The sequence below is a fragment of the Giraffa tippelskirchi genome, chromosome 2 (genome assembly GCF_054371585.1).
Source record: "Giraffa tippelskirchi isolate mGirTip1 chromosome 2, T2T-mGirTip1v1.2.pri, whole genome shotgun sequence".
NCBI lineage: Eukaryota > Metazoa > Chordata > Mammalia > Artiodactyla > Giraffidae > Giraffa > Giraffa tippelskirchi.
The window spans coordinates 84,554,787-84,576,439 of NC_137276.1; the positions used below are offsets into that span (position 1 = coordinate 84,554,787).

At 41.3% G+C, this 21,653-nt stretch overlaps 1 protein-coding gene across 2 annotated transcripts; it reads left to right on the forward strand.

Moving 5' to 3' along the window:
- Nucleotides 1–1,947: 1,947 nt before the first annotated feature.
- On the forward strand, nt 1,948–17,779 carry TM4SF1 (transmembrane 4 L six family member 1). 2 transcript variants are annotated; one of them, XM_081573909.1, is made up of 7 exons: nt 1,948–1,976; nt 2,566–2,814; nt 9,714–9,970; nt 11,477–11,566; nt 11,656–11,801; nt 14,383–14,563; nt 16,923–17,779. In XM_081573909.1, the coding sequence occupies exons 2-7, from the start codon at nt 2,799–2,801 to the stop codon at nt 16,935–16,937; spliced, it is 705 nt and encodes a 234-aa protein (XP_081430035.1). In that variant the 5' UTR covers nt 1,948–1,976; nt 2,566–2,798; the 3' UTR covers nt 16,938–17,779. The 2 variants fall into 2 exon arrangements, with proteins under 2 accessions (XP_081430035.1, XP_081430036.1); XM_081573910.1 differs by having other exon boundaries at nt 2,566–2,733.
- The last annotated feature ends 3,874 nt before the right edge of the window (nt 17,780–21,653 follow it).

A 21,653-nucleotide genomic window follows, 5' to 3' on the forward strand; every position in this document is an offset into this window, starting at 1 on the left:
ACACTTACAAGCTCTGCTATCATCAGGGACCCCTGGAAAGTGATGCCTAAAAATCAGCTCAGAGCCAACCTCTCCCTTGGCTTCTCTTGTGTGGTCTTCTATTGCTACCTGACAGAAGCCCCACTGGGCTGAATGTTAAATGACAGGAAAGGAGGGGAGAGAGTTCCACCCCAACCTTTCTGGAAAAGTGAAAGGCAAATATGTAATTTTTTTTTTAATATAAGCTCAAAGGGCCAGTGGGGAAATCCTTTACACGTTAGACCAGGGTTAAGGAAATGAAAACAGGTTTTATTACTTCTCTCCTATATTGAATCTAGAAAAATAAATAAATTATTCTTATTTTTAACTACTGTTATTGCTGTTAAGTAGCTAAGTCGTATCCAACTTTACGACCTCATGAACTGCAGCATGCCAGGCTTTCGGGTCATTCACGGTCTCCTGGAGGTTGCTGAAATTCATGTCCATTGAGTAGATGATGTTATCTAACCATCTCATCCTATGCCACCCTCTTCTCCTTTTTCCTTAAATCTTTCCCAGCATAAGGGTCTTTTCCAGTGAGTCAGCTCTTTGACATCAAGTGGCCAAAGTATTAGAGCTTCAGCTTCAGCATCTGTCCTTCCAGTGAATATTCAGGGTTGATTTCCTTTAGGATTGATTAGCTTGATCTCCTTGCAGTCCAAGGGACTCCTAAGAGTCACCTCCAGCACTACAGTTCAAAAGCATCAATTCTTTGGTGCTCAGCCTTCTTTACGGTCTAACTCTCACATCCATACATGACTACTGGAAAAACCATGGCTTTGACTATATGGACCTTTGTCAGCAAGGTGATGTCTTTGCCTTTAATACATCGTTGAGGTTTGTCACAGGTTTCCTTCCAAGGAGCAAGTATCTTTTAATTTCGTTGTTCACAGAGGTTTTGGAGTACAAGAAAATAAAATCTGTCACTGCTTCTACTTTTCTGCCTTCTTCATGATATGTGCACCACTAATTTTAAACTATTAATGGTCCACATACCTTGATTGTTGATAAACAAAGCCAAGTTCATGAAATACTGGCTGTAACCTTCATTCTATGCTGTCCACCGGGGTTCTGCCCAATGAATCCACATTGGTGGAAAGTCCTCTCATTTGAAAACACCAAGTTAACTTAATTTTAAAATTTTATTTATTTTTAAATTAAGGTCTAATTGATTTACAATGTTGGATTAGTTTCAAATGTATAGCAAAGTGATTTAGCTATACATATATATGTATATGGGTTTCCCAGGTGGCTCTAGTGATATAGAACCCACCTGCCAATGTAGGAGACATAAGAGATGTGGGTTTGATCCCTGGGTTGGGAAGATCCCCTGGAGGAGGGCATGGCAACCCACTCCAGTACTCTTGCCTGGAGAATCCCGTGGACAGAGGAGTCTGATGGGCTACAGTCCATGGGTTCACAAAGAGTCGGCTACGACTGAAATAACTTAACACACACTCATGTATATATGTATATAGCTATATTCTTTTTAAAAATTCTTTTCCATTATAGGTTCTTAAAAGATACCGGATATAGTTCCCTGTGCTATAATCCTTATTGTTTAACTATTTTATATATAGTAGTATGTATCTGTTAATCCCATACTCCTAATTTATTCCCCTTCCAAGTGAACTTTAAAATCATTTATTTAATTCAAGTAGAACCCAAACAATTAATGTCTGGGAATTATGTTATTCAGAAACGCCAAGTAAAAAGCTCTTAAATCTGGTCAACATTTTTCACTGGAAAGGGTGTGGTGAAATAATAGAAAAAAGCCAAGCATGTGGAGGAAAGAGCATGAATGTCTGAGTCATAAACTCCTGAGTAGGAGGAGTCCAGAGTGTGTCACTCACCAGCCTTGTGACCTCAGGCTGCATAGCAACCCTCATGAGTCTCAGTCCTTCCCCTGGACTTAGCTCCCTACTGACTGCTGTAAAGTTCAATTACAGCCTGAGAAGGTGGGCATATGTCTATGTGATATTTAATTGTCCCTCCCTCCTTCCTCTAATGCACAGTAACTGGATAATAGTTTCTGTCATCCTCCCCAAAGGCAACTGGGATCTGGGGAAGAAAAAAAAACCCACAAAGGGAACCGCCTGTTGACCAGGTGCAAAACGAATTCATTCATGTACAAACAGATGAATTCATCACTTTTCACTGTTTAGGGTTTGTTTTTGTTTTAATTATCTATGGCTTTTCTTCTGAACTGAAATTAAACCTTCCGGATCTCGATGGCCTCATTTCTAAAATGACTAGAAAGTTGGGTTGCTTGCATCAGTGGATTTAAACTCGGGCTGTGCGTTAGAATCACTTGGGGAGCTTTCTTACAATGCAGAGTTCTGGCCCCACCTTAAGAGAGTCCTTGTTCTCTTTGGGCTAAATCAGAGTGTTTGGTTTTAGATACCCACAGCCCATTGAGACCCAGATGGTCTTTGAAGTCCCTTACCATCTCACATGGCAGGCTCTATTACAAACCACAAGAAATGACACTCAAATCAGAAAACAAGAGCCCTTTTCCCTAAAAGTTTTTGTGCTCTGGTTTCACAGGCATGCTCTGAACCTTCGGCTCACTCATCCCTCTTCGGAGCAGCCAGCCTCCAAGAAGGAAGAGCCAGATCCACATCTTGGACTTCAGAACATGGATGAGGCATCCCAGGAGGTGTCTTATCTGAAAATGTCTGTGAGGCCAAGGAGATTCCCTGGCTCAATAAGGGGGTAAGATGATGGCTGTGAGATGTTGAACTAAAACTACCAGATGAGCAAGAGGTATTGAGGAGGAAATGGATGAGGGTAAAGGTAAATTCTAGTTTAATCCTGGGCCAAGAAGCTTATTTTTTTTTGCTTGCATTTCCATTTGTTTTATATTTAGATTTCCACAGTGATAACATAGAGTATTTGTCTTTCTGTTTGACTTTTTTCACCAAGTATATTACTCTCTAGGTCCATCCACATCATTGAAAATGGCAGAATTTCACTCTTTTTTACGGCTGAGTTATATTCATATATATATACACATATATATATATATATACATATGTATACATGTGTGTCTGTGTGTGTGTGAATACATCTTTATCCATTCATCTATTGATGAACACTTAGACTGCTTCCATATCTTGGCAATTTTAAATAATGCTGCTATAAACATGGGGTGCATGGATCTTTTTTAATTAGTGTTTTCATTTTCTTCAGATATATACCTAGGAGTGGAATTGTTGGATCATATAGTAATTCCACTTTTAATTTTTTGAGGGACTGCCATACAGTTTTCCATAGTTTATAATCCCATCAGGGTACAAAGGTTCCCTTTTCTCCACATCCTCGTCCAAGATGGCTTACCACTGCTCCCTCTCTCTGCCTTCCTCTTATTGTGGTTGTATACCCTGATTACAGTTTCAAGTAGAGAACAGCTCCTGGCTTCTCCACCTGCTCCAATGCTCACCTTTTCCTGAGGATGCCTGCTCCTCCATCAACATGATTGCAGAGATGGCTCCTGGCAGCCACATTATTCAGGCCCTCCAGCCGTGGGCACGTGTCCCAGTCCAGTCTTGTCCAATGCAGCTGCTCCCTTCCCTTAGAACCTGGGGTTGGGAGAGGTATCTTGAACAGAGGAAAAAATGTAAACTTGTGCATTGTCAGTAGCCATACTTTTTCATGTGACAGAGAAAAAAATTCTTTTCTTTCATTACAAAGAATAAACTTATAAACAGAAGAGTCAAAGACATAAGATGGAGAGTAAGAAGGACATTCTGGATTTGGTTTGGTTCTCCTTGTCCATAGTTTCATCATCCTAGCTGCATCCCTACCTTTGAATTCACAACTGATGTCCCTTTAGTTAAAGAAGCTGGAACTGGCTTCTGTTACTCATTATCAAAAAAGCTCTAGAGACTTCCCTGGTGGTGCAGTGGCTAAGACTCTGTGCTCCCAATGCAGAGATTCTAGGTTTGACCCCTAACCCAGGGAACTAGCTTCCACATACTGCAACTAAAGATCCCACATGCTGCAATGAAGATCAAATATCCCACATGCTGCAACTAAGACCCAGAGCAGGTCAAATAAATAAATATTAAAAAAAAAAAAGTGGCAGGGGAGGCAAAACCCTCAGAAATAAAACAACTCTGAGTATGGTTACTATGTATGAATGGCTATGTTTCTCAAGTATCAAATGAGTGAGAAACCAGTGCTTTCCCAACAAGAAAGGCAAAATACATGTGGCAGAAAGCAACCAAGAGGTAAAAGATCTGAGTTCAAATCTTCCTCTTAGAATCCCATAACCACATAGAATCACAGACCACTGACATTAGCTCTTAAACATAACTCCTTTCTATTGCCCACTAGTTGGATGACATTGGGAAGAATCTTGTGGATTTAATTATAAAATTTAACCTTTGTGGATTTAATTATAAAATGACCATAAAGATTCGGTGACAGGGTGGAAGTTGAACCATTCACTCTATCGAGACTTCTTCCAACATTACAACCTATGCTTCCATTGCTATTATCTTGATATAATCAAAAGCCATTTTCCCTGGAATTATTCTTGAAGGCACATTACACACATCAAATGGTTAGGAGAGCTCACTGTAAGAGGCACATGACAACTGCTCATGTGCATGACGGGCAAAAAAGAAATTTGAGAAGTTTAAATATAACAAATGCCAATTTTGCCCAACTTTTCATATGACCTTTGGGCATTGCTTAAAAGCAAATCATCTTAGAACTGAGTGTATGCAACTTGTCTGTGTACTTGAACAAAATTCAGCAAATCTTTATTGGGACCCAACTAAATACCTGACTGTGCTAGCTGTTGTGCCCTCAAAGAAGAAAAGATAGCCTGCTCTCTGGGACCCCAGTGAAGCTAGGCAGGCTGGTGACAATGTGCATTAGTGTACTGTGGTCTGATTGGTACTCAATGGGGGTGTGTTCAAGGACAAAGTAGGAGTGATGAGCCGGTCTGGGAGGCAGGCAGGGATGTGATGGGAGGTGTCACGGAAAAGTGATGACTTCACTAGCTTTGTCTAGGGAACAAAGCTGAGGGGGATGGACCGGGGCAGGATGCAGAACAGGGCCTTTCTGGCAGTACATAAGACGTGAGGTTGAGAACCAGTTCCAGTGTTTGGACACCGGCAGTCCTTGTAGTGCAGTAAAGAAACACTCTTTCCAAAGGTATTCATGGGATGGAGTTGATTCCTGAGGGAATGAGGGAGATAAAAGTGAGCTTTTAATTACTATGGGAACTCTAGTATTTAAAAATTAGTCACAAAAAATAATAAAGGGATCTAGTATATACTGGAGTGATGGAATCCCAGGGACGGAAATATAATGAATCATAAATGGAGTAAAGACATCCTGCCCAGGAGAGTGCATGCATGAGAAGAGTAATAATAAGTAACATTTATGGAGTGGTTGTTAAATGCCAGGTGCTTTGTGCCTTAAACACATTGACTCACTTCACATATGGCAACTCTGTGATGTAGGTTCTCTTATTAACCAGTCTCAGAGGCCCTCTTCCTCACCCAGTCATTCCCCTTGCCTGCACTCATCACCAGAACACAATACATTTTTTTAAGCACTATTTTTTAAATTTGTGTCTCTCCTTCTGATAGATTGCACTCTCCTTAAGAGCAGGAAGTTTTGTTTATTGCCACATCCCCAGCACTTAGAAGACATAGTAATAGCTCAATAAACTCTGGTGAACGAATGAATGACAGAAGATGAGGCACTGAATTGTTGATAACTCACCCCAAATCAAATAGCCAGGCAATGGCAGGCTCAAGGAGCAGTACCGCGGACTCTAAAACTCTGGAGTGAGACTGTGTGCTCAAAGGGAGGCAAAACAGAGTTGAGGGTGGAGGGACTGGAGCACCAGCCTGCTAAGAATAGGCTTGAGAGATCACTGGTTCATTACTTTATTCATTCAGCTTGCAGTAAAAATTTATGGAGCACCTACTGTGCACCAGGCACCGGGGAAGCAATAGTGGACAAGGCAGAAGGGGTTTCACAGTCAGAGGGGACGAGAGGGGAAGAAACAGAAAAGGAAACAAGTGAATACATAGAATAATTTCAAGGGTGACAACAGAACAGGCGTATGTGATATATGCATACATCTGGCCTCTTTGAGGCGATGTATGAGCAGAATCCTACAGCTTGAAGCTCCAAAAGAAGATAAGGCTCAGAACAAGGAAGACAGGAAGGCAGTGGTGGTGGGAGAGCTATGGATAGGGGTTGGAGAGTGGAAAGAAACCCATGACGATAGCAGTTCTGTACAGGAAGCTGAGAGTTCACAGCCAGGAGGAAGGCCAGGGTCATCTCTTGGGCAATGTCTGGCTGGGACCAGAGCCAAGTAGTTGAAGGAATGGTCAAAAAACCATATCTGGTCTTAAACCAAAAATCCAAACCAGAAAAGACCCTGCTTTAGGTTACCCACAGGGGGATAGAAACAGAGGGTGGGCAAGGGAAAGGGACTCCATATTACAAGATAACTTTGTCAGCTTGAGCCTGAAAGTGCCTATAATGAATTGTGACATGTCCCCACAATTCATAAAGGCACTGTCTGGTAGAGCTGAGAAGCCGTTGGAGGTGACAGTGGCCTTAAAAAAAAAAAAAAGTATTGTTGTTCAGTCATGTCTGACTCTCTGTGACCCATGGACTGTAGCCCGCCAGGCTTCTCTGTGGATGGCATTCTCCAGGCAAAAATACTGGTGTGGGTTGCCATGCCCTCCTCCATGGGTTCTTCCCGACACAGGTTAACATTTAACACAAATGATACTTAACCTGGGCTATGGACCGGAGCAGTGATCCTCAAATCTTATGGAGTGAACATAAGTTCCACTTGAAATGTTTGTAAAACATGCAGATGACTGGCCCCAACCCTTGTTGTTATTCAGTTGCTAAGTTGTGGACTCTTTGAACCCCATGGATTGCAGCACATCAGGCTTCCCTGTCTTTCACCATCTCCCGGAGTTTACTCAAACTCATGTCTGTTGAGTCGGTGATGCCATCCAACCATCTCATCCTCTGTCGCCCCCTTCTCCTCCTGTTCTCAATTTTTCCCAGCATCAGGGTCTTTTTCAACAAGTTGGCTCTTTGCACCAGGTGGCCAAAGAATTGGAACTTCAACTTCAGCATCGGTCCTTTGACCCTCACACTGATAAATTACTGTTCAGTATGTCCATCAAGGGACCGGAATATGTGTCTGACATGCAGGTGATCTCTGAACAGGCTACATCTTGAGAAACGTGGGGCAGGAATCCCCAGGAATGGAGTGAAAAATGTGTGTGTGTTAGTCACTCAGTCATGTCTGACTCTTTGCAACCCTTTGTGAAAAATGTGTGTGTTTACATAAATGTATATTTCTTTTTCTGGGGAGAGGTCTTATCATTACAAGACTCAAAAACTTAAGAACCACCAGTTGAGTTCTGCCCTTTATCTTAGAGCACAGGAAACACAGAATCCCAGGAGTATAAGTGACTCTCGTCTGATCCTCAAAGCTGGCAGAGAGCAGAGTTGGGTTGTCACCCCAGATTTTCTCTTTCCAAGCCCCCTGCTCTCCTCTCCTTGCTCTGCTGACTGTAGGGGTTGGGGGAGAAGGAGGAAGGGAATCCAAGCACATGGAGGCAAAGTTATCTAAGGATCGCTCACCTCCTTTGTGGCCACAGATGGGATAGATCTGCAGAGTGGAGAGTTAGAACGATGATGCCTCAGCAAAGGACCCAGTCACTCACCTGTACTACCACCCCATATTCTGACCCCTGTGGAATTCATCCCCAATAGGACCTAGAGCCATGACAGAGGGCATCCATGCCTGGTTGTTGGATACATGGTGGTGATGGAGTGATGTTCTTTTTTTTTTTTTTAATGCTCCTTCTGCTTTATTCATTTATTTAATTTAATTTGGCTGTGCTGGGTTTTCGTTGTGGCATGCAGGCTTCTCTAGCCATCCCGCAGGCTTCATTGCCCCACAACATATGGTATCTTAGTTCCCCGACTGGAGCTCAAACCTGCATCTTCTGCATTGGAAGGTGGATTCTTTAGCCCTGGACCACCAGGGAAGTCCTGTGATGGTCTTATAAAGACCTGCCTCCCTATTCCTGAGCAGGTGGGTGATTCTGGGCTTCCCTGTCTGCACTTGGTTTTCCATCCATCTATTTCTTAGGCCAATCTGAATATTCACCCTTTCTAGTATGCTCAGGCCATGCTTCCTCTTGGATCCTTCTCCCGTCTGGATCCTATGTCATTAACACCAGCTGGCTCCTCAATTTTGACATGTGTTCTGCCCTCTAGATCTGGTCCAAATCCTTTAAACCCTGGCCTCAGCCTGAGCTTCTAGATTCATCAGCTGGGTTCACCTTCCTTTTTTTTATTTAAAAAAAATTATTTATTTGGCTGTACCAGGTCTTAGCTGCAACATGAAGGATCTTTGGTTGCAGCATGTGGGATCCAATTCCCTGACCAGGGATTGAACCGAGGCCCCCTACATTGGGAACATGGAGTCTTAGCCACTGGACCCCCAGGGAAGTTCCTCACTTTCCTCTTTTGAACTAACAAACCCTCATCTTGGCCTTTGGCCTCTATTTTGTATTCGCTATTTTGTCCTGGTGATGGCATCCCTCCAGTCCCGGCCCCACTTAGCCAATCAGTCCTCCCCTTACCTACCTGGCCAGTGCCACCTGCTATTCAACAGCTAGACTTATTCAGAATCCAGTCCCTCCTTCTGTAAGATAATCAGACCAGAAAGTTAGTCTAACATGCTTTCAGGGCTGCAAAAGCTCATCTTGGGATCTGGCTGGCAGACCACCACTTGCCCTGTGCCCTCTTCAACTGGGTACATTTCTCTCAGTAACCCCAGACTCTCTCAATCTTGCTTCCCCACTCCGCTTGCCAAGTCCCTTTCTCTTCTGTTCCTTTGTTTTTCTTTCTTTCTTTCTTCTTCTTTTTTTAAAATTCTTTTCCCAGGCTTTAGGTCTCCCTTGGCCCATGCTGGCATCGCTCTGCCTGACAGCAATACTCAGGAATAAAAAGGTGTCTGAGTCCCTTGTGTTGACTAATGCCACCTTTGTGTTGTTGCCAGATTTGTTTTGGAGGCAGATGTCCAGGAAGGCTGGACAGTAGGCGCGGTCCTGCTGAGCACACCAGAGGCAGAGGAAAGAAGGCAGCCCTGTCATTTTCCCACAGCCTCCTTCAATCTGTGAATCTGGCTCCTACACCCTGTTACAGTCAGGGACGGGAGCTTACAACTCCGGAGACCGCTTCAGGTCTCAGATTAAATCAGCGCAGAGGTGGCCGTGAACACAAAGCCCTCAGCCTGGAAGCCGTCCAGAGGGCTGCGTGGAGCAGACTCGCAGCCTCCCCCAGGGCTGTCACAAGGTGGACGCTTGGCATTTACTGGAAAGTTGAATTAGACTTTCCTGTGGATTTTTTTTTAATCCTGTGAAGGAGTTACACAGTGAATTCCTGTGGAGGATTAATCATCTTCTCTCTTGCCTATAACAGAGGCTGTTTCTCAGGTCCTGCCCCCGGTTTCGTGTCCCAGGGATTTCATTTGGAGGGCAGGACATTCTCTCCGCCCCCCACCCCGAGCCTGCAATCGGGACCAATGAAAACCAAGTACCTCATCCACCGGTGGTGACTAAGAACTCAGAGTATTTAAGAGGTTGCAGGAATGGGCTGAGAACTGTTTTTGCTTTCTCCCGCAGACGGGGCACGCTCTCATCTGATCAGGGCCGTCACCGAGCCAAGCCGACGAGTAAAGGGGGGGAAAATCAACTCCATCACCATGTGTTACGGAAGATGCGCGCGATGCATCGGACATTCGCTGGTGTGGCTCGCCACCCTCTGTATTGTGGCTAATATTTTGCTTTACTTTCCTAATGGGGAAACCAAGTATGCTTCTGATAACCATCTCAGCCGCTTTGTGTGGTTCTTCTCCGGTATCCTGGGAGGGGGCTTGCTGGTAAGTCGTTCGGAAATCATTACAGCCTTGAAAAAAAAATTCTTTCCTGTTAGATGAGATGTTTTCATGAAAAGTTTTCTATAAGGCATGTATGTTTCCAAATCCAGGATTTTTGTTCATTCTTATTTTGAAAACTTATCAAGGAACGTTGAGATAGGTATAGGGTATTCATTTTACTAGAGGTTGGTTTACAAAATCCCATTTCAACTACCTTTTTGCTAAATTCTCTTACTTTACAGCTAGAAACAGAGACTAGCTTTTCAATCAGATTTGAGAACCTCTAGAGTTTCTAGTCCTGGAGCCGGTACTCATTTCACATCCGCTCTGGGAAACGGGGAGGAGTCCTATAGTTCTGTCTAAATCAACAGAGTTTTGGATACAAATTCTTTGCTGTTCTCAAGCATCTGTGACAGCGAAAAATAATGAATTGTGAGAGTGCTGCTATTTAGAAAGGGCTATAAATTTTCTCCTTTATGTAAGCCTGGGGTGTGGCGTTTAGGGAAAATCTTTCGGTTAGCAGCAAACCACGGTCTGAAGCTAATAGTGGAATGTGTTGTTTTTTCCAAGGTTTGTTTTTAAGTGAAGTGAGAGGAATTTGCCTGCCAACCTGGGAGCTGAAAGTATTAGCTTCGACCATAGCCTGGAAAGAATGTGGACAAACTTGGGTTTGCCACTTTGAAATGCTGGGATTGTGAATTTTGAAGAGAAGTTTTATGAAACTGCTAATACCATACAGAATAGTTTTCTTAGTCAAATAAAGGATATTTAAACTTAATACACTAACTCTGGTATGGCAAATCTGCTTTGGATTTAAGCATTACTATCATGCTAACATAATCACTTGTTTTTCTTTCTCCCACTAGTTCTCAGGTCAGTTTTTGTCTTGTTTTGTTTCATTGAGGTATAGTTAATTTCATAATCATTTGTCTTTAATACAATACCTTGCTTGTTTAAACTTCTTTTGATCTTGAACTCAAAGGATTTCAAACTCATTTTAAGAGCTTTATTGTGATGTTACAACCGTGCAATGGTGTCTTCAATGAAGCAGTGCACCTTTACTGAGTTTTCCTCTCTCTTGTTTATAAAAAAATTTTAGTTATTCTCTAAAAGTTTTGTTGTTATCTTCCATGCTTTACAAGGGTAAACCAACCAACCAACCAACAGATTTAAAGACAGGGTTTAATATTTTCAAAACAGTTTGCATCTGGAACTATGTTATGAACTCTTATGGAATTAACACATTTATGGGTTATTATTTCACCCCTCCCATGCTACATCCTGACCCTACCTAACGTGACACACTACATAAAAATAATCAGATATTACACTTTGAAGGTTTTTCTCTTCTCCTCAGAGTTTATGTTCTCTGAGATATTTGGTCAGCCTAACCCAAAGACATTCAGCAATATCAGAAAGAAAAATGTTTTACCAAAAGATGCTTAGATTGATTGACCCTTACGGATCAGGGGAAAGTCAATGATTTCAATTTGCATGCTTTCTAACCAGATGTTCCTGCCAGCATTCACCTTCATTGGGCTGGACCAGGAAGACTGCTGCGGCTGCTGTGGCCATGAAAACTGTGGCAAAAGATGCGCGGTAGGTCTTCCCGCTCTGGTGGAGAAATGGTCCCTAAGGGATAGCTGTGATGTTCTGTGCCTCACTTCTGGTGGTCCTCCCTTCCCTAGATGCTGTCTTCTATACTGGCTGCACTCATTGGAATGGCAGGCTCTGGCTACTGTGTCATTGTGGCTGCGCTGGGCTTAGAGGAAGGACCAAGATGCATGGATGCCAGTGGCCAGTGGAACTATACCTTTGCCAACACAGAGGGAGAGTAAGTGATGGTACCCTATAAGGCTGCAAATTCTTATCCACCATGTGTGTATAGTGGTAAACCCATCAGATTAAAAAAGCATCAACCATTCGTTCATCTATCCTCTTGCCAGATTTATTCTCACTGACTCGGGGACAATTCAGGCAATGGGTATCAGAGGATGGATTCCCAGTCTCTGACCCAGAGAAGCTTTTTAATGGATTCACTGGCTCAGTCCTCTTGATGACATGTGAGTGGACTTCCACTATTGCTCCCATTTTACAGATGAGGGTATGGAGGTCCAGGGAGATCAAGTAACTTATCCAAAGTCACATTACTAAGATGTGACAGTCAGGATTTGAACTCAGGCAGCCTAGGTATAGAGTCTGTGCGTGTATAGTGTGTATACTATACCACAGCAATTGTCTGATTCTACTATTTTATAAGAAAGTTTTATGGAATCCTATATAGCACTGGTGAAAACCATATGCATTTAACCAAAGCCCAGGGTCAATCATACTACCAGCACACACACACTCACATATAACATAGCAATTATGTATAATACACCCTTTATTCAAAGTGGTCAGACTGTATAAGACAGCTCTTATTCATGACTTTAACATTGGGAAAATCCAAGTGGCTCCACTGGTTTATGCTGATACTGTATTTCTTATCTATTATTGAGAAAAGGACAGAAATAGCTGACAGAAATAGATGTACATAATGATAAATGAATGATCTACTGAATTTTGAAAGGTTTAGTCATGAGATTCATGAGTGAAAATAATATGAATCATGAATTTGAATTGCCCGTATACTTTCAAGAATGTTTGTCTCTCATGAATTTTGTGGCATGGAGTGATATCTCAAGATCATGAATACGAAATTAGATAGATCCTGAGTTCAATTCTAGCTCTGTATTTACTGTCTCAGTAACTAGGAGAAGGTGAACTGAGCTCTCTGCGTCTCAGTTATTTTATCTGTAAAATAAAACCAATGGCAGTTGTCAGGAAGATTAGTAAGTTACTATATGTAAAATATTTGTCACAAAAACTGACAGAATGAGCACTGCCATCGTATTACACCTTGCAACAGGTACAGCCCAATGGTAGCCTCTGAAGGAAAACAGTGCTCACTGGAATTTGAAATTTTGGTATTCAAAATTATTGATCATGATTTTTCAGATCACACTTTTCATGCTTTGTTCTGAATATATTGAATGTACTAGTAGAAACTGGTTACTCCTGTATTAAAAAACATGTGATCTACCACACAAACCTACCTCTAAAAACATTATGATTCATCCAAGGAGAGGTGATTCATCAGCTATAAACTTACAAGAAAGTTGATAGCTGATTATTTTATCTCCCCTCTCATGGATCCTATCAACTTCTGCAAGAAATCTCCAGTTTCTGTGTCATTCCTCATTTCAACTTCTTCAGAGATTTCAGTATGGGAAATAACAAACTGAGGTTAGTTGTTTAATAGCCAAGTGGAGCCAAAGAATTTTTTTCCATTGTGTCCTGAAATTATGGATTTTTGTTAAATACAGGGTCAGAAGAACAGAATTTTTTTCATAATCAATCATAATTCCATCAGTCATATTGAATTTCTGATTGGCTCCACTAACCATTCCAAAATGAGGTCTCTAATCCCCAGTCCCTTTGTTCTGTTGTGGTAGGAAGACATTACAAGGAAAGAATTATTCCAGATCTCTCAATGGAATTAAGTCAATCCTAGATTTCCTCATATGATTGAATCCTATTTTATTAAGAATATATATATTCAGATAATGACTCCAGTATGGTTTGCTGAGGCTTCCCTGGTGGCTCAGTGGTAAAGAATCTGCCTACAATGCAGGAGATGTGGGTTGGATCCCCTGGAGAAGAAAATGGCAACCCACTCCAGTATTCTTGCCTGGAGAATCCCATGGACAGAGGAGCCTGGCGGGTTACAGTCCATGGGGTTGAAAAAGAGCTGGACACAACTTAGCGACTAAACAACAACAGCAAATGGTTAGCTAACATTTCACAAAATGACTTCAGATTGCTATTTGTCATTCAGTTCCTTTTCCAATGTGTTGAATACTTACTATGGGCCAGATACTGGTCTAGGGGTTGAATAGACAAGGATGAATAGTTTTAGTTCCTACTTTCATGGAGCTCAGACTTGTGGACTAGATACATAAGCAACTCTTCTCCCTTGCCTAAGTTATGTGTCCTTTCTCTGTGACCCTTTGACACTTAGTTTACCTTATCAGGGTACTGGTTGCATTGAGATTGCCTATCATTTCTTCTCTTAAGAAATGCTTTTCCAGGACAGAGTTCAGGCTATTCTATCCCTAGACTTGACTTGTCTAGATGTCTAACTCACACTGAGTGCTCAACAATTTTTGCTGAATTTTCTATCTATTATTGCAACAAGATCTGGACTAAAATTCCTTATTCTGTGGAAAGACTTGGATTGGAAGCATCTGATATAAGGCATTGAATTAATCTTTTTTTTTTCCTAAATGAAAAAAACATGGCATGAGAAGTATGTTTATGAAACATCCCACTGGGTGTGGCTGTGTGTCAGAAGTTTCTCTTTTTATCCACAGTTACCTTCTGGATAGCTCCACATGGTCCCAATGCATCGAACCCAAGCATATAGTGGAATGGAATGTCTCTCTGTTTTCGATCCTCTTGGCACTTGGTGGGATTGAATTCATCTTGTGTCTCATTCAAGTAATAAACGGAATGCTTGGAGGTGTCTGTGGTTATTGTTCCTCTCGCCAACAGGTAAGAACCTGTGTAAAAATGCACCATTGTTTTCAATCTACTAGTGTTTATTCCATTTTTGTGGAAAAGCATTTGCAGCAGTGGGTTTTTTCTTTAACTTTTTATTTTATACTGGGGGTAGAGCCAATTTACAGTGTTGTGATGGTTTCAGGTGGACAGCAAAGGGACTCAGTCATACATATACATGTATCTATTCTCCGCCAAACTCCCCTCCCACCCAGGTTGCCATATAACACTGAGCAGAGTTCCTTGTGCTATACAGTAGGACCTTGTTGGTTATCCATTTTAAATATAACAGTATGTACATATCGATCCCATACTCCCTAACTATCCCTTCCCCTATTGGGTTTTGCTCTCAATGGTAAGCTTCCTTGAGAGTCACAGTTACTGGGTTATCTTGGTTCTTTGTAGTTGGCTCTGTGTAAATAAGACAATGTCACCCATAGACAAGGTGCTTCTTCAGGATCTAACCCACTCCCCCTTTCGCTACCCCTGCTCTGGCTGCAGAGACACAAAAGAAATGTCCTCTCTCTGCCTGCTCTCACATTCCCAACTAGTATACACAAGTAACTGCTATCACCCATTGCCCTAGGCATCGCGTTAAACCCCTATTCCAGAAGAGCCTATGATACAGAGATTAAGCAATGTTTCTAAGATCACCTAGTCAGGAAGCAACAGGCTTCAAATGCCACAGCTCCTGCTCTTAACCTGTATGCAGGACTTGCTGTTCTGTTGGGTTTTCTACAGTTCCTTCCTAATAAGGAGTCACAAAAATGCCCAAATAGCTAAGCATAGAGAATCACTAGTAGCCTTTGAATAGCAGCTTATTAAAAACCTTTCACTGTGAAAGAAAACCAGGAAGTGCTTGTTTCCTGGGGATGTGATTTGGAAAAGAAATATGCATTTGTTAGTAGCGGGGAAAGTTCTTGTTTCTATATTTTCCTAAAAAAACATATATTACTGAACTGATGGAAGTCCAGCTTTGGTCAAATTTGGGGGAAGGGGAGGGTTGTTTTACATCTTGTTCTGTAAAGCAGGATTAGGAAAACTGAAACTTATTTAATTTGTATTTTCCTAACCATTTACTTCTCTGGTTCAAGGTTTCCTAACTTTCTTTGAAAGTAAGACAAAACCTAATAAAAAATGAAAATCCCATGGCTATCATGAAGATCTTTGCTGTAAATAGATGGAAACTTTCTATAATTTTTGAGGGGAAGTTAAAATAAAAATCTAGATGTCCTTATCAGGCAAATACAGCAAGATTAATAATTGCTTTGGGAGCCTGCCAAATTTCCGAGAAAACAGCAAAGTGGAAAACTTTCAATATGGAATTGTTTCCAGGCAATTTGGTTGGGCAGAGGCAAAGAAGGCTCTTGGGATTACTATAATATAACCTATCTTTAGCCTTGAGTTTCCTACAAGGCAAGAGTTTAAATTGGGTGAGACCCCATTGTACTTCAGCACTGGTGCATTTTAGGGACAGGTATCCACCTGCCAAAGCAGGATCCCTGGCTCAGAAAGATCCCCAGGAGAAGGAAATGGTAACCCACTCTGCTATTCTTGGAGAAGCAAATGGCAACCCACTCTAGTATTCTTGCCTGGAAAATCCCATGGACGGAGAAGCCTGGTAGGCTACAGTCCATGGGGTCGCAAAGAGTCGGACACGACTGAGTGACTTCACTTTCTTCTATTCTTGCCTGGAGAATCCCATGGACAGAGGAGCCTGGCGGGCTACAGTCCCTGGGGTCGCAAAGGGTCAAATACTACTTAGTGATTAAACAACAATATAATGTGTCAGTGACTAAAATTGCTGCAGTGGTTTGGCAGAATGACACTCGTTTCTGGGTTAAGGGAGCCAAGAGTCCTACTGGGTTTCCCAGTCGCTATAGGGGTGGCTTCTTTCCCGACCCTGCAGGTCAGATCTGTTATGTTTGTTTGCAAGACAAAAGACAGTTTCAAAGAGCAAGGTTTTTAGTATAGACTGGTCAACTCTGTATGTAGCATTTAATTCAAAAGTTGCCCACATTGAGTTGTCATCAATGTAAAACTCCCATGACATTATCTCTTAAATCCTTGAGGTTAAAAACTCACCCTGAGCATATAAAAGCCAACCAGGCCTTGTAACCTGCACTTTCCATGGCCTCTTTCTTCAGCTTTTACTTGGGAAGGACAATGGTCCGGTTTGTTTAGGAAACATTTTGTGAGCATTGTCTAAGCTCTTATTGTTTTTGGCCCAACCTCTGCTGAAGCTGAGACTGGTCTGCTTTATGTTTGCTTAAAACAGATTTAAAGCACCGAAATGTCATCATTGTTTGTTTAGCCTGATCAGAACCTGATACTTATTTCATTTTCTTTACAGCAATATGACTGCTAGAAGAATTACCCCAAGACAAACCCGAAATCTTCCTCAATGTCACTGTAATTTATATATTTTACTTGTATTAATTTGTAAAACTGTGTACTAGTGTATCATACACCACATGTTCTACGTTTATAAGTGTGTATAAAGACTGGCATCTTCTCCGGATATCGATGTTTGAACTTAGCAGAGAAGTTCTGTTTTTTTTTTTAAGAGTAAGAAAATAAACCACACTCTGGAGTTAATTTAACAGACTGACAGTTCTCAGCCTACCTGAGATACACTCTGGCTGAAATCATGTTTTTGAGAAACATTACAAGGATAAATATCACATTCCAGTTACTATTCTATATATTTATATGTACATGCATTTATTAAATGAAAGATTTCTAGTTGTTTTTTTTAAGACCATTAAGGAGAAAATCCAACAACCTGAAAAGATATATTTTTTCACTGTTTATATGGTGTTTCCCATTTGTATGCAAACCTCTAACAAGGGGCCTTTTGAACTGATTCATGTTATGAAAGAGACATGTAATTCCCCAGGTTGGGGGTTGGGGGGCAGATTGAGAATACTTGAATCTAAATGAATGAGTCAAAATAGGCAAAGCAGTGAGTTATTAAAAGGACTACCAAATTCTGAATTTTTCTGACACGTGGAAATCTTTTTGGCCTTCCAAGACAAGACTGAGGATCATGGATGTAAAAGGAGAAAGGCATGGACAAGAAGAAAGATGGGAAATGGAATAAAGCAGTTGATCATCATGGGAATATGGGGAAGGAGGGGCGGGGAGGACCATGTGGAAATACCCCCAAATTTACTTGTTTCAATACAACAAATAAAGTATTCACTACCATTTTGTTGTTTGGTTTCATCGCCCTTTATTTCATGTTCCTCCTTTTTTCTTCCTTTTTTTTTCAGTCTGCAGATTGTACGGCCTCCATTGCTAGGGGCTTTGATCACTTTGATCACTTTGATCACTTTCTCTTCTTCATCCTCTTTCTCCTTTTCTATATTCCTCTGCTATCCATGCCTTTGGGCCATCCACCTCATCAGGCAACTTTCCTTTGCCTTGAGTGCTCCAGACAGCAGGCTCCTCCGGAAGGTAACAGACATTTTCTCTTTTGACATCTTGCATCTGTTATATTGTTAGGTTCTTTCAAGTGACAGAGTCCCCTGCCCTACTGGGAACTGTATACAGAAACTGTCTGCATTTGGTGTTTACTGGCCTAGGCAACAGACTAACTAGTTAGTTAATAAAGAAGCCTCACTGGCTGTTAGACAGCAGAGCTCCTCCTGAGACCAAGGTCTCCTGCCTGAAGGGTTCTAATCTTTCTTGTGCCTTGGTCTTTCAGGCTGTCTAGTGAAGGTTATGGACTCATTTGAAGAATACTGTTTAAAATGCAAAAAACAAAGACATAGGATGAGAAAGTCAACCCAGATATTGACTATTTTAACAAAACAATTTTTAAAATCATAAGATAGTTGTCTTGAAAGGCAGCTCCAGCACCTGTAGACAGGAAAGCAATAATCAAGTGTGATCTAGCAGTGGGCTAAAGAGGGGGTCTCTAAGAACTACTGCACTTCTTTTTATTTGTTTATTTGGCTGCATGGGGTCTTCATTTCGGCATGTAGGATCTTTAGTACTGGCATGTAGGATTTTTAGTTGTGACATATAAACCCTTAGTTGAAACATGTGGGACCTAGTTCCCTGATGAGGGAGCAAACCTGGGTCACCCACATTGGGAGCATGGATTCTTAGCCACTGGACTACCAGGGAAGTCCCAGAACTACCGTACTTTTGAAATACAATTCCAGTTGAAATGATATTTTGAGATATATCCAACAATTTTGATGTGATACAAAAAGATGTGTAGTTTTGTATTGTTGTTCAAAGTAGTCAGTATCCTGATTCTGCTGTGACTTCTTCCATGCAGTCACAATAAAAGATATATTAATATTAAATTTTCACTAGAGGTTAATAAAAACAATGATAAAATTTTTTTCCATCCAAGTTTAACAACTTCCCTCACCACAGATAGCAATCTATGGGCCTCTTAGGAGTCCTTAGACACTAGGTTACCCAGGTGACACTAGCAGTAAAGAACCCGCAGACATAAGAGACACAGGTTCGATCACTGGGTTAGGAAGATTCCCCTGGAGGAGAGCATGGCAACCCACTCCAGTATTCTTGCTTGGAGAATCCCTTGGACAGAGGAAACTGACAGGTTACAGCACATAGGGTCGCAAAGAGTTGGACATGATTGAAGCGACTTAGCATGCACACACATAAGAACTCATGCAACAGAAAGAGAAAAACAAGTATCATATATTAACATATGTATATGAAATCTTAAAAAGTGGTAAGATGATCCTATTTGCAAGACAGGAATAGAGATACAGACATAGAGAATGAACATGTGGACACAGAAGGGGAAGGAGAAAGTAGGACAAATTGAGAAAGTAGCATTGACATATATAAACTACCATGTGTAAAACAGATTTATAAAGCAATTATACTCCAACTGAAAAAGATAAATAAATACTTTAAAAAAAGAACCCCTGCAACAGAGGATCCAAAAAAGAGGCAAAATGATCCACTGATTAAGCACTTTTTCCCCCTAAATCTATCCTCAAAGGAAATGACAATAATGATTATTAATCATGATAGTAATAATAGCAGCTCAGCTGAGTTCCTTCAATGTGTTCATTAGTCTACTTAGTTTCTACACGTGTTATTTCACTGAAATCTCTTAACAGAACTCTGAGGTGGCGCATGTCTCCACTTTATAGAGTCGAAGATCAGAGAGGTTGACCAGTCTGCCCCAAGCCACATTTTGCAAGTGAAGAAACTATGCTTAAATCCAGGTCAGTTTAACATGAAAACCCACTCTTTTCCTTGGCCCCCTCCTCTTTCTCTGCTGTCGCTGCCCAGATGCTGGAGTCTTGTCTCTAGAACTCGGACTTTTCCCCACCAAAGGGGGCTTTGGCAGGCTCCTGTGACCCTTTGGCAAAGGGTCTCACTGGAAAATGAAACTCATTGGAAAAGACTCTGATGCTGCAAAAGACTGAAGGTAGAGGAGAAGAGGGCAACAGAGGATGAGATGGTTGGATGGCATTACAGTTCAACGGACATGAACTTGGGAACTTGGGGCAAACTCTGGGAGATGGTAAGGGACAGGGAATCCTGGCATGCTACCATCCATGGGGTCTCGAAGAGTCGGACGCTACTTGGCAACTGAACAACAAAAGTGACCCTTTAGTCATCCCCATCAGAGCCCAGATTTGAGTGAGTCAAAGTTTCTCCTAGCTTGTAGATCCTTTAACAGAAATTGTCCAGAGGAAATAGCTTACACAAATTCCCTTCTACCCTAGTTTATTTCTATTCATAGCTCATATTCTGCATCTGTCATATTCTAAACCCCTCAGTTTGGCTGGGAATTCCCCCAGGAAACGTACTGAAACAGCTTATTATCATCTGGCAACATGAAAACAAAAATTTCTGTAGAAACTGAGTCACCTGAATAGCACATGTGGCTTCAAGGTTAGATGGTTTCCTCTGAAGATCATTTCACTGTTGTTACCAAATTTACGAGCAAACACTTGCATCAAGGAAACCTCTTGAACTGAAATCTAAGGAAATTGATGGGATGTACCTTCACTACAATTTGGTTTTTGTAGGTGTGTGAGAGCTCTTCGATTATGTTTTCTCTGACACTTAATGCTAGTGGGAACGGGTATGGGACTTGGTGCAATTTTTCAGAAAGGTGACAATCTGGAAAGTCTGCCCATCGTTTTTAACCCAATATTTTTGCTTTTAGAAATTCAAGAGGATCATCAAAGATGTTCAGTTTCCAGGGATAATTTTGGGAATATTTATACCTAGAAAACTGACAAGAGCCTTAGTGTCTGACAACAAGGAACTGATTTGATAAAACATAGTCAGCACAGTAAAATATTATGCATATTTATATTTATAGTATATATGTATACATACTAAAAAGTATTTTGGATCAGATTCTCGGTGACTTTTGTTTTGATTCATTTTGCTTATCTATACTTACTGAAATGTCTTCCATAAACACATATCACTTTCAGAAAGAAAACAAAAGAGAAAAGAAAGATTCAGTCCTAAAATTTGGGGAGCAGTCCACAGTCTTTAAAGGACACTCCCCAAGTGTATGAGAAAACCATTGTTCTTGTGGGTGAACAGAGGAGTCACTCCATGGTAAATACTGGAGAAGAATTGTGCCTGCAATTAAGTAGAGGGATGGGCCAGGTGAGACAGCAGTAACCACAGGCTAAAAATATTACAGGGAAGCCGTAATTCCCACTCTGTGTTTGGGAAACGTAAGCATATGGTATCTACTTAGTCTAGCTACTAAATGAGATTTTTCTAATAAATATCAAACATATACCTTTTTTGTTGTTGTTCATTTTAAAAATGAAAGTATTGAAAAAACTCTACTTTGAGCATTTTATCAGGACATTTTGTTGTAGCACAGCCTGAGTTTTTCTCATTTCACTTCTCTGAGATGAGAGGAGGATTAACAACAGCCTAGGTTTAAAGAACTTGGCCCAGCCTGGTTTGTGAAAATGATCCAACATGTCTTAACAAGTAGAGGAGTTGACTCATCTACCCAAGGCTAGTACACCTTGTTCTCCCTTCTCTTTTCGCATGGAATATTTTTGCGTGTATGTATCTTTGTTAATTTAGATACTTATTTCGA